Source organism: Hemibagrus wyckioides, linkage group LG06, assembly GCF_019097595.1.
Source record: "Hemibagrus wyckioides isolate EC202008001 linkage group LG06, SWU_Hwy_1.0, whole genome shotgun sequence".
Taxonomy (NCBI): Eukaryota; Metazoa; Chordata; class Actinopteri; order Siluriformes; family Bagridae; genus Hemibagrus; species Hemibagrus wyckioides.
This window is the reverse complement of record NC_080715.1, coordinates 40,905,885-40,918,680: the sequence shown is the minus strand read 5'-3', so window position 1 is coordinate 40,918,680 and position 12,796 is coordinate 40,905,885. Positions and strand designations below refer to the sequence as shown.

Here is a 12,796-nt window from a genome sequence, read left to right as displayed (position 1 = left end):
CTGAAACATATTTGTCCACTCAGATATAACATTTTCAAAACAGTTAACACACACAGGCTGAAACTGAAGCTCACTGGACAAAATGACTAATTTTGTTTGCGAAACACTCCAATACTCACAAAACTTTAAACATATGCAACAAAAGCAAACATTTCCACCAGACACTACAACCTGTTGTCAAATTAATATATTTACACAATTATTACAGATTGGACAACAAAATACAAAACACAGCTATTAATATGAAGTTACAACGTTCAAACTCAGAAATGTTGAATACAGTTAAAAAAAAAAGCACCCCAAAAGAAACTTATGGGTGGCAATATCTAAAATAAGTTTTAAAAAGAGACAGAAATAAAGTTGAAATACTTACAGTATCTCACAAAAGTGAGTACATCCCTCACAATTTTGTAAATATTTTATTATAACTTTTCACATGACAACACTGAAGAAATGCCACTCTGCTACAATGTAAAGTAGTGAGTTTACAGCCTGTATAACAGAGTAAATTTGCTGTCCCCTCAAAATAACTCACAGCCATTAATGTCTAAACCGTTGGCAACAAAAGTGAGTACACCCCTAAGTGGAAATGTCCAAATTGGGCCCAAAGTCTCAATATTTTGTGTGGCCACCATTATATTCCAGCAATGCCTCAACCCTCTTGGGCATGGAGTTCACCAGAGCTTCACAGGTTGCCACTGGAGTCCTCTTCCACTCATCCATGATGGCATCACAGAGCTGGTGGATGTTAGAGACTTTGCGCTCCCCCACCTTCCATTTGAGGATGCCCCACAGATGCTCAACAGGGTTTTGGTTTGGAGACACGCTTGGCCAGTCCATCACCAAGGCAGTGGTCGTCTTGGAGGTGTGTTTGGGGTCGTTATCATGTTGGAATACTGCCCTGCAGCCCAGTCTCCGAAAGGAGGGGATCATGCTCTGCTTCAGTATGTCACAGTACATGTTGGCATTCATGGATCCCTCAATGAACTGTAGCTCCCCAGTGCCAGCAGCACTCATGCAGGCCCAGACCACAACACTCCCACCACCATGCTTGACTGTAGGCAAGACACACTTGTCTTTGTACTCCTCACCTGGTTGCCGCCACACACGCTTGACACCATCTGAACCAAATAAGTTTATCTTGGTCTCATCGGACCACAGGACATTGTTCCAGTAATTCATGTCCTTAGTCTGGTTGTCTTCAGCAAACTGTGGGATTTCTTATGCATCATCTTTAGTAGAGGCTTCCTTTTGGGACGACAGCCATGCAGACCAATTTGATGCAGTGTGTGGCGTATGGTCTAAGCACTGACAGGCTGACCCCCCACCCCGTCAACCTCTGCAGCAATGCTGGCAGCACTCATACATCTATTTCCCAAAGACGACCTCCGGATATGACACTGAGCATGTGCACTCAACTGTCGGAGAAAAATAGCATACCCAGCTTTGAATTATATACCTAGCTTTAAAAATAGCTTAAAAAATAATGTACTCAATGCTTTAAGCTCTGACTTAGCAATATTCTGCCTAAAAGTAGTGTATATCTATCAAGAATTATTTAGCCATTGATTAAGCAGTTATCTTTGATTAATACAAATCTATAATAATCAGGTATAGCCTTATGACAATTATAGTCTTTATAATAATCATGCAGAATTATTAATAATAGCATGCTAGCGTAATAACCACACTGAGACTGAAAAGGACAGAAAAAGAGAAATTTATTGGAACATTAGGAGTTACAGCTCAGTCAGCCAGCCTATCCAATGGGATCAGTGGGACCGGAGGGTCAGTTGTAGAAGACGGGGCCTCAGGATCCTGAGGAGAAGTTGGAGAGTAATCAGTGGGAGAAGTTGGGGGCGAATAGTCAGGAGAAGTTTGGGGAATATCATGAACACTGTAAGGCAAAGGCACAAATCCAGGAGAAGGTTGGGGAATGTCAGGGGAATTAGGAGATGAAGAAGAGTCAGAGGAAGAGTCATCAGAGGAGATCACAACAGGGACATCCTCAGTCTGGACGCCTTGAGAGGTGGTGCGTGTCCAGTGCCAATAGAAGGTCTGAGTAGACTGATCACATGTTGTGGGGTGAAATTGGGTGCCCTGATCAAGACAGATGGTATCTCTCACGATGTGGTGAGCGAGGTGTGGAGACTCAGGGATAGAGGATTCAGATAGGTGTTCCAGGAAACCAGTAAGTTCAATGGCCAGACAGGATAGCTGATACTGGCGATAGCATCGCAGAGCACCCCTGGGACTTCTCCGGAAGATAGCACGGCGGGCTGACTGAGCTAGAAGGGAAAAAATGGGAAATGGGAAGAGATGAGTGAAGTGCATATTGCGTGACTATGTAATCAGCAAAAGAGAGTGTGTACTAAGGCAAAAAGGAACACAGTGTGGGAAGTAGGCCAGGTCACTGTGACATGACAGTGATAGGCAGGTAGAGGAGACAATAGCATTGGAATACCAGTAACCAACAGTGATGAAAAGAGAAAAGGATATGAGGCAGCTTAATGGCACAGCTTAGTTTAAAAATAATAAATAAAACTTAGATCAAGTAAGTAGAGGGAAAAGTCATAATGACAGAGGAAGAGAGCAAGGTACTTACACATTGTTGTGGAGGGCAACGTGCGAGGTCAGAATGAGCCGAGGAAGCACCTTTGAGAGGTGACGGTCAAATGAAGTCAATGAGGAAGTGGCGCCTATAAGTAAGCGCCAATTTTTTCTAAAAATTGTTGACTTAGCCTAAAAATAAGGGGAACTGGAGAGGAGGAAAATTGACGTCATCGAGGGGAGGGGCAGTATCGGGACAAATTTAGGGGCAGTATCGGGACAAATACGAAAATAATGGGAACTGGGAAATGTATGTAAATTAGGAAGGAGGGACTAAAGTAGCCATACACTGAATATAATGGGAAATTGCTGGAAATATTTAAATTAGAGAAAAGGAGGCGCCACGGGGCGCCTGGGGTATAAGTAGAGGGGACTTCTTCGGGGTTTTTCAGACCAGCTGCTCTCTTCAGAAATGCATGTTGTTGACTGCATGGCTGAATAAAGAAACCCGCTTCTTCTCATCTGTTGACTGAGATCTCTTTTATTTTGGCTAAGTTTTATGTTTGTGGAGTTCATTGGGCAAGATTATGGAAAGCTAAGAGAAATAGATACAATCTAAAATTCCACCCTGTGATATGTCCACTCGAAGGGGGCTCTGAGTTCCGACACAACGTCTTTGGTGGACCATGGCGAGGCCTGTTCTGAGTGGAACCTGTCCTGTAAAACCGCTGTATGGTCTTGCCCACCATGCTGCAGCTCAGTTTCAGGGTCTTGGCAATCTTCTTATAGCCTATAAGAATAGATGTTCTGCTTTTGTTCAACACAGTAATGTTTTAAAAAAATGTGTGAAAAGAAACATGCACACCTATGGAGAGTGTTACATTGAGCCGCTGCTATATCATGCAACATGCATACATTTGGTGCAAAATGCAAATTATGTAAAATTAGCCTTGGTGGAGAAAGTTCAATGATTAAAAATCTGCAAGTTGTACACATCAAACAAGACCAATCAAAGGTAAAAAGATGAATCAATAAAAACCAAAACAAAACTGAAAAAGAAATGAAAAAAAATAAATGGTGAAAGTATAAATTAAAAAATCCTAAACAATGAGATGGGAAAAAGTTGCATCAGGGAGTGTGCCTTAAAACTAAATCATATACATGGTACCAGTGGAAATGAAGCCAAATTTCTGTATTCTCCAATAAAATACATTTATTTGTAAGTCCATAGGGCATGACTAAATATTCATAGCGGCCCCTGGTTGTGTGGAACGCCGTTTTCCATTCATTACCCTCCTTGATCCACATGAGATTGTGTGTGCTCCTTAAATCCATGTTGGCCCCTTGTATCTGTTCCAAGGCTGCAGGCACTAAGGGAAGAGGATACGGATAATGTGCGGTTAATGCAGGGTCTTAGTCCGCCATCTTTTTTCTCCTCAAAGAAGGATTCTGCCGCCAGGGAGGTAGAGGGGCAGATATATATCCGGCCGAGAGTGCTTCCTCAATGTACTGTAGTCCTCCATGGCCTCCATAGTCTCAGGGAGAGAGAGAGGATACACTCGGTTCTTGGATGGAAAAGCATTGGGGAAGAACTCAATGACGCAGTCCCAGGGACAATGAGGAGGGAGGCGAGTAGCTCTTTCTTTACAGAATACCTCCCATAGGTCACTGTACTCCCTGGGAAGGATGACTGTCGTGCTGGTTGAGGGGCTCTCAACAGAAGTGGTGAGGCATGGACTAGGCTGAGTGGATGATAGGCAGGATTTCAAACAGTGAGATGACCAGCGTGTTATTTCCTTATTCCTCCAGGAAATGTGGGGATCATGTAGCTGTAACCAGGGTAGCACCAAAATGATGGGGTTAGCAGGGGAGCTGATGAAATAATCCCACGGTAAGTTCCAATGGTATCATGCGGCGGTAGAGGAATCCCTCTCCAATAGGCTGGTTGTTGATGGCCGTCACTAGTAGAGGTGGGGTGCACGGAATGGTGGGTAGATGGAACTTCACCTGCTGTCAATGATGTTGACGGCTGCCCCAGAATCTACTAACACTGATACAGAAAAATGGTCATGAGTGGGGCTCAACACAGCAGGTACTGAAACGCTGGAATGAGGAATATGGAATCCCACCTGAGATTTGGAGGGCCGTTCAGGGCAGTGGTAGACCTGGTGTGCTGGCTTGCCGCAGTAGTAGCACAGGTGCTGCTCAGTACGGTGACTGCACTCCTCCGACGAAACTCGAGTGCCCTCCCGAGCTGCATGGGTTCAGAGGTGTCCTCTCTGGGAGTGGAGAACTCAACTAAAGGGAGTGGGTGGGGGTGCAGCCTGGGTGGCGGCCTGTTGCTGCAGCTGGCTATTTTCGGCCTGGAGTGCCACCACCTGGTTCTGGTATGCACGGATAATTGCATGCAATTGCATTGCAATTGTAGCTGCTGTTCATAATATTAGCAGTACTAGATGAATGTGCATTTAATCAGATGTACTGGAGTACAAGGTTATGGGAAGTGTTAGATGTATGCCAGGCTGAAGAGATAAGTCTTTAGTCTACATTTAAACTGGGAGACTGTGTCTGAGCCCCGAACACTGTCAGGAAGACTATTCCAAAGTTTTGGAGCTAAATACGAAAACGATCTACCCCCTTTTGTGGACTTTGATATTCTGGGAACTACTAGAAGTCCGGAATTTTGCGATCTTAAAGAGCGTGGTGGATTGTAACATGTTAGAAGACTGGAGAGATAGGTGGGAGCTAAAACAATTAGAGCCTTGTACGTGAGTAGAGCTAATTTATAGTCAATTCTAAACTTCACAGGTAGCCAGTGCAGAGATAATAATATTGGGGTTATATGATCAAATTTTCTTCATCTGGTAAGAACTCTGGCGGCTGCATTCTGGACTAACTGTAGCTTGTTTATTGAAGATGCAGGACAACCAACTAGTAATGCATTACAATAGTCCAGTCTGGAGGTCATGAATGCATGAACTAGTTTTTCTGCATCAGATACAGATAAAATGTTCCTAAGATTGGCAATATTTCTAAGATGGAAGAAGGCTGTTTTTGTGATATTGGAAATATGATTTTCAAAGGATAAGTTGCTGTCTAATATTACACCCAGGTCTTTCACTGTTGAGCTAGTGGTAACAGTGCATCCTTCTAGATGCAAGCTGAATTGCGAGAGCTTCGTGTACTTGTTTTTGGGCCAATAAGTAATATCTCTGTCTTGTCAGAATTTAATAATAGGAAATTATTGGTCATCCAATCTCTAATATCTTTGACACACTCAGTTAGTCTAGACAAATTAGATATTTCATCTGGTTTTGATGAAATATATAACTGGGTATCATCGGCATAACAATGGAAACTAATCCCATGCCTTCTAATGATGTTACCCAATGGAAGCATGTATACTGAGAAAAGCAGAGGTCCTAAAACTGACCCGTATTTCACTGGCACTACACTGGACAGTTCTCCATTTAAATCTACAAAGTGGTATCGATCAGACAGGTAGGATCTAAACCATTTTAATGCCTGTCCCTGCATACCTGTGTGATTTTGTGAGTGATCTACGAGAACGTTATGATCTATAGTGTGGAATGCAGCACTAAGATCAAGCAGGACTAAAATCGAGATGCAGCCTTGGTCCGAAGCTAAAAACAAGTCATTTGTGATTTTAACTAGTGCAGTTTCTATACTATGATGGGGCCTAAAACCTGACTGAAATTCTTCAAGGATATTGTTTTTCTGTAGGAAGGAGCATAATTGAGCTGACACCACCTTTTCTAATATTTTAGATGTAAACGGAAGGTTTGAAATCGGTCTGTAATTTGATATTACATCAGGGTCTAGTTTCGGTTTCTTAAGAAGAGGCTTAATAACTGCTAACTTAAGAGATTTTGGGACATGACCTAGAAATAACGAAGAGTTAATAATATTAAGAAGAGGCTCTCCAGCTGCATGTATCACTTCTTTCAGCAATCTGGTTGGAATTGGATCTAGCAAACACGTTGTTGGTTTAGCCGTGGTGATAAGTTTAACTAGCTCTTCCTGCCCCAAGCTGGTAAAGCATTGTAGCTTTAAATGTGGGGCTATAGGCTGGTCTGGATCAACAGATGCCGTCACTGGTTGAACATCCAATATTTTGTTCCTGATACTATCAATTTTTTTAGTGAAGAAATTCATAAAGTCCTCACTACTAAACTGTGCTGAAATACTCTCTCCAGAAATCTGATGCTTTGTTAGTTTAGCCACTGTACTAAATAAGAATCTGGGATTGTTCTGGTTTATTTCAATCAGATTGCTCAGATGCTCAGCCCTAGCAGCTTTTAGAGCCTGTCTATAGTTGGCCAGACTGTCTTTATACGCAATTCTAAAAACTTCTAATTTGGTTTTTCTCCACTTTCGCTCGAGGTTACGGGTTGCTCTCTTGAGGGCATAAGTATGACTATTGTACCATGGTGCAGGTGTTTTATCTCTGACCTTTTTTAGTCGGATGGGGGCAACAGTGTCTAGTGTGCTGGTAAAAAATTTCCTATGCTGTTGGTTACTTCATCTAGTGCATCTGCATTTCGGGGTCTAGTAAGAAGTTGAGACAGATCTGGCAGATTGTTTGTAAATCTGTCTTTAGTGGTCGGAGTTATAGTTTTACCAAGTTTATAATGTGGAGAGACGTGTCTAATATGTTCTACACGTAGAGTGTACACTAAGAGTTGATGGTCTGTGATGTCATCACTTTGAGGTAGAACGGTTATATTGGAAACATCAGTCCCATGTGATATAACTAAGTCTAGTGTATGATTAAAACGATGAGTTGGTCTATTAATGTTTTGTTTAACCCCAAAGGAATTTAGTAAATCTATAAATGCGTCTCCTACGATTAACACTTTGTCAAAACTGATCAAAAGATCTGAGAGTAAATGTGAAAACTCATTAAGTAAAACACCGTAAGGCCCCAGGGGTCTATACACGGTGGCCAGAGCAAGATATAGTAGGGATTTTTTATGCCTGTCTGAGAGTGCAACTTTAAGGTCAAGCACTTCAAATGAGTTAAACCTGGATCCTGTTTTCTGAGTAACGGTAAGAGAATTATTATAAATCGTTGCAACACCACCACCACGACCTGTCTGACGGGGCTCATACTTATATGAATATCCTGACGGAGTAGACTCATTTAGGCCAATGTATTCATTTGGTCTAATTTCATTAATAATAAGTGCTTTCGGTGCAAGGGATCTAATGTTCAGAAGCCCAAATTTAAGAAATTGTGTTTCTTTACCTATTTGGTCTTTTTCAGGATTAATTGTGATAAGATTATTTCGAGAGTTATTAACGAATTTATCTTTTAATCTCACTAATCGGGGAACAGTTTCAGACACAGTTTCTATAGGACGAGCTATGTTTGAACTTGTATTAGTCTGGTAAATTGAACAGTAGCTATTATAGATATAATCTGAGGAATGACTTACCAGTCAGATGGTGCGCAGTGTCCTGGATATGTTGTCCGAGGCCATCATAACAGTAGAGCCTAGGACGCTCCCAGAAAACATTCCAATTATCAACAAATGGTATATTCTGTTCTTGACACCAATACTGTAACCATTCATTAAATGCGAAAAGCCTACTGAACCTTTCGATTTCTTGCTGGAACGTGGGAAGTGGTCCTGACACGATGATCCTCGTCGGGAGCAATGTGGTGCGAACCTTCTCCACTAGGTTCCTGAAGTCCTTCTTCAGGATCTCCGTCTGCCTCAGCCTGATGTCATTCGTGCCAGCATGGAGGACCACAGCTCAGATGTTCTTGGTGAGGATCGCGGGTACCTGTGCAGCGACATCAACAATACGAGCACCAGGAAAACAAGTGCGCACATTACCTTTAGCCGCGGTAGCGTGGACGTGCTGGATGATGGAGTCTCTGATGATCACCGCGTTGTGCGAAGGGGAGCGAAGCTGTTGCGGGTCGAGATCTTGAAGACAGGTGGCGGCAGAGGGGGAGAGGTCCTCTGCCAGGGCAAGGCGTGTGTCTTCCGCTGCTGCTGCATCCAGGCTCCGCCAAAGTGAACAAAACCTGGGCGGGCCGCCTCCTAGCTGCGCTGGGCCTGGGCAGAGAAACATGCGGTGTTGAGGTTGTGGGAGTGACCGAATCACATCGCGGATTTAACTGGGACAGGTGAGAGTCAGCCCGGGATGATTCCAGCGTGGCTCTCCACTGTTGCAGCTGGGCTAACTTCACCTGAAGGTCGGGGATCTGCTTCTCCACGGCCTCCAGCTCCACATCCGCCGAGTGCAGCTCGAAGGAATCCTCACCAGCACTCAAAGGCAAACCCACAACCGACATAGTGTTAAAATGAAGTAGAATAACAGAGATAATTGGGGAAATGTAAAATCTAAGCAGACTCAAGATAGCCGGGCTAGTGGGTTAGTGTGCTAATAGCATGGCTAGTGGGTTAGCATGCTCAGAAAAACATGTCCAAGGGAGGGAAGGAGAAGATAAGTTGGGTGTCATCAGCATAGCAGTGGTAGGAAAAGCCATGTGAGGATATAACTTTGCCAAGAGTGTGGGAGTAGAGGGAGAAAAGGAGAGAACCAAGTACTGAGCCTTGTGGGACACCAGTAGAGAGTCTGCATGGGGCAGATGTCAATCCCTTCCATGTTACCTGATATGAGCGACCATCCAGGTAGGAGGCAAGCCATTCCCATCCTGTTCCACAAATTCCAAGACTCCTGAGGGTGGACAAGAGAGTCTTGTGGTTAACTGTGTCAAATGCTGCAGAAAGGTCTAGGAGGATGAGGACCGATGACAGCTTGGCTGATCTAGCAGTATGTAGTTTCTCAGTGACTGCCAAAAGGGCAGTCTCTGTGGAATGTGCTGCTTTGAAGCCAGACTGGTTGAGATCACAGAGTTTATTCTGCAAGAGATAGTCAGACAGCTGATTAAAAACAATTTGTTCAAGAATTTTTGGAGAGAAAGGAGAGAAGTGATACCGGCCTGTAATTATTGATGTCAGAGCGATCCAAAGCAGGTTTCTTCAGTATAGGGATAAACCTTGCTTGCTTGAAGAGAGTTGGTACCTGTCCTGATGTTATGGATCCATTGATGACTGTGGTGATGAAGGGCAGGGACATGTTCCAGCACAGCTCTAATGAAATCAATGTGTTTGCGGAAACGGTTGTGGGATTCATAGGGACACTAGCAGATGATACTGTGCAAAAAACAACCATCAGAACATTTCTCAATCAGATGCCGGATGTGGATAAGACCATCCGTGACACTCTGAGATCTCGCACTGCTGCCTACAACACGCGTCAGGTGACATGGATTCATACAAGGCTGCCTCATAAAACATGAGGAAAGTGGTAAAGGAGGTGAAGCAGTACTCCGGAAGGAAACTAGAGTCACAGCTCCAACAGAGTAACTCTAGGAGCCTGTCGCAGGGAATAAGGACAATAACTGTGTATAAAGCACCAACATCCAGTATGATGAATGCAGAAGTGTCTCTGGCAGACGAGCTGAACAGCTTTTATGCTCACCTTGAGGCTGCAGCTACCGATGCTAAAGTTAATGCTACAGCTAATGCTAATGGCTGCAGACAGGAAGAGACTGCCAACACTAATGCGTTCATCATCTCTGAGCATGACGTGAGGAGAGCCTTCAGGAAAGTGAACACCAGGAAAGCAGCAGGACCAGATGGAATATCAGGTTGAGTCCTCAGAGCCTGCACTGACCAGGTAGCACCCATGTTCACAGATATATTCAACCTTTCCTTAACCCAGTCAGCAATCCCCACATGCTTCAAAGAGTCCATCATTGTTCCTGTCCCGAAGAAACCCCATCCTGCTTCCCTCAATGACTACCGCCCTGTAGCCTTAACCTCAGTAGTGATGAAGTGCTTTGAACAGCTGGTCAGAGACTTCATCATTGCTTCACTACCAGACACACTGGATCCACTACAGTTCGCCTACCGTCCGAACCGGTCAACCAATGATGCCATTTCCCACCTCCTTCACACATTGCTCACTCACCTGGACACTAGAAAGGGGAATTATGTTAGAATGCTGTTTGGTGACTACAACTCAGCGTTTAACACTATAATCCCCTCCACACTCACCACCATGCTAGAACACCTGGGACTCAGTCCATCTCTGAGTCAGTGGATCACCAATTTCCTAACTGGTAGACCACAGGCAGTAAAGATGGGCAGACATGTCTTAGACTCACTCATTCTCAGCACTGGAGCCCCCCAGGGTTGTGTTCTGAGCCCTCTGCTGTACTCTTTGTACACGTATAACTGCATGGCCACTACCAACTCCACTAACATTATCAAGTTTGCTGACGACACCGTTGTGGTTGGATTGATCTCCGACAACAATGAGATGGCCTACCTGGAGTATTTAAATTCAAATTCAAATTTTATTTGTCACATACGAAATCATACACAGTACGACATGTAGTGAAATGCTTTTCACTACAGAGGAAAGAGTAAAAAAGAAAATGTGTAACAGAAAAATGTGTAACAAATATAAAAGTGAAAAAAATATAAAAAGTATAAAAGCAAAAACAAACAAAAAAAAATTATATATATATATATATATATAAATATGTATAGTACAATATAGTATATGTGTAGTATATGTGAAAAATAAAACAATATAAATATATATGTGTAGACTCTATAATGTACAGAAGATACAGTATATGAATATATGTAGATAAAATGGTCTGCTAAAGTCAACATTGAAATGGTGTTGCAAAAGAGTTTGCAAATGTAAGATAAATATATAAATATATTGTAGAAGTGTATATGAGGCAAAATATAATGTCCAGTTTAAGTGACAGTGCAGTGCACACACAAAGATGTAGAGAGAAGATGTACAGTGAGTGTTATTGTGTGTACAGAGTAGTGCAGTATTAGCATGTGCAACAATCAGCTGAGGTAGAATGTTATGTTATGTTGTGTGGGGGGTAAGACCAGAGAGTCCAGATCCAAGGTGTACTGGTTGAGGGCCCGAATGGCCTGCGGGAAGAAGCTCCTGTTCGCCTTCAAGGAACGGAAACGTTTCCCTGACCTCAACAGAGAGAAGAGTCCATTGTTGGGATGGCTGAGGTCCTTCATAATCTTGCTGGCTTTGGTCCAGCACCGCTTGCTGTATATGTATATTTACCTTGTATTTTTTAGTATAATTCATATTCTTATATTTTATATTTCGTATTTTTATATTTTATCCTTGTCTTTTGTTCTCTCCTTATTCCTTTTCCTTTTTCCTTTTTCAAGGGTCAAACAGTCGTGTAAGCATTTCACTGCATATCATACTGTGTACCATTACGAATGTGACAAATAAAATTAGAACTTTGAATTTGAACGAAACAGGACTTGACGGCTTTGTGTTTTCTCCCAGTGCAGAAATCACACTCCACATCTCCAGGTCCAGTGTAACAGTGAGCAGGAGAAGCAGCTTGGACTTCAGTCTTCTTCTTCAGTTTCTCCACCACTTCAGCCAGCATGTTGTTTCTGCGTAGAACAGGCCTTGGACAGAGGAACTGATCCTGATCTACTGAAATACTGGCCTCAGCCATTTTCCTGAACTCACACAGTGACACAGAAAAAACTTGTTTTCTCTGGAATGACGAGTGTCTTCCTGCTTATGTGTGTGAGTGTGTGTGTGTGTGTGTAAGGAAGGGAGTGGAAAGACCTAGAGAAAGAAAGAGAGGAGGAGGAGCATGCAGTACACATGACTGTAATGAAGTCTGTAATGAAGTCATCAGATACACACACTCTCACACACACACACACACACACTCACTCATACACACACACATGTACACACTCACTTACACACATACACAGACTCGTACATGCACACACTCATACACACACACACACACACACACACACACACACTCACACATAATGTATAAACAGTGAGATGTATTTTATTTGTCCTCAGAGTGAGTTAAAGGAGGATCAGATGAAATTCCAGCAGAGAATCCAGGAGAAGCAGAAGAAGGTGCAGGAGCTGAAACAGACTGTGAACACTATAAAGGTGAGCAGTGAGCAGAGACAGAGCTGCTCCTAGAAACACACACAACATGGACAACCAGTCATTTAGAGTCCCAGTAAGATAGCGAATCCTCCTAACAGCTCTTTCCTGTTAGGAAAGAGCTGTTAGGCTTTCCTGGCTTTCCTGGTTTCCTGGATTTCCTGGTTTCCTGGATTTCCTGGTATATTTGGTTGAAATCAGCACCAACTGTGAGATT

At 43.1% G+C, this 12,796-nt stretch overlaps 1 protein-coding gene across 1 annotated transcript; it reads right to left on the bottom strand.

Annotated features, from left to right (window-relative positions):
- Positions 1-6,673: 6,673 nt before the first annotated feature.
- On the bottom strand, positions 6,674-7,724 carry LOC131354334 (uncharacterized; the record flags this gene model as incomplete). Its single annotated transcript, XM_058391854.1, has 1 exon — positions 6,674-7,724. A coding segment is annotated over one exon (672 nt), but the record flags the coding sequence as incomplete, so codon positions are not given.
- Positions 7,725-12,796: the final 5,072 nt, after the last annotated feature.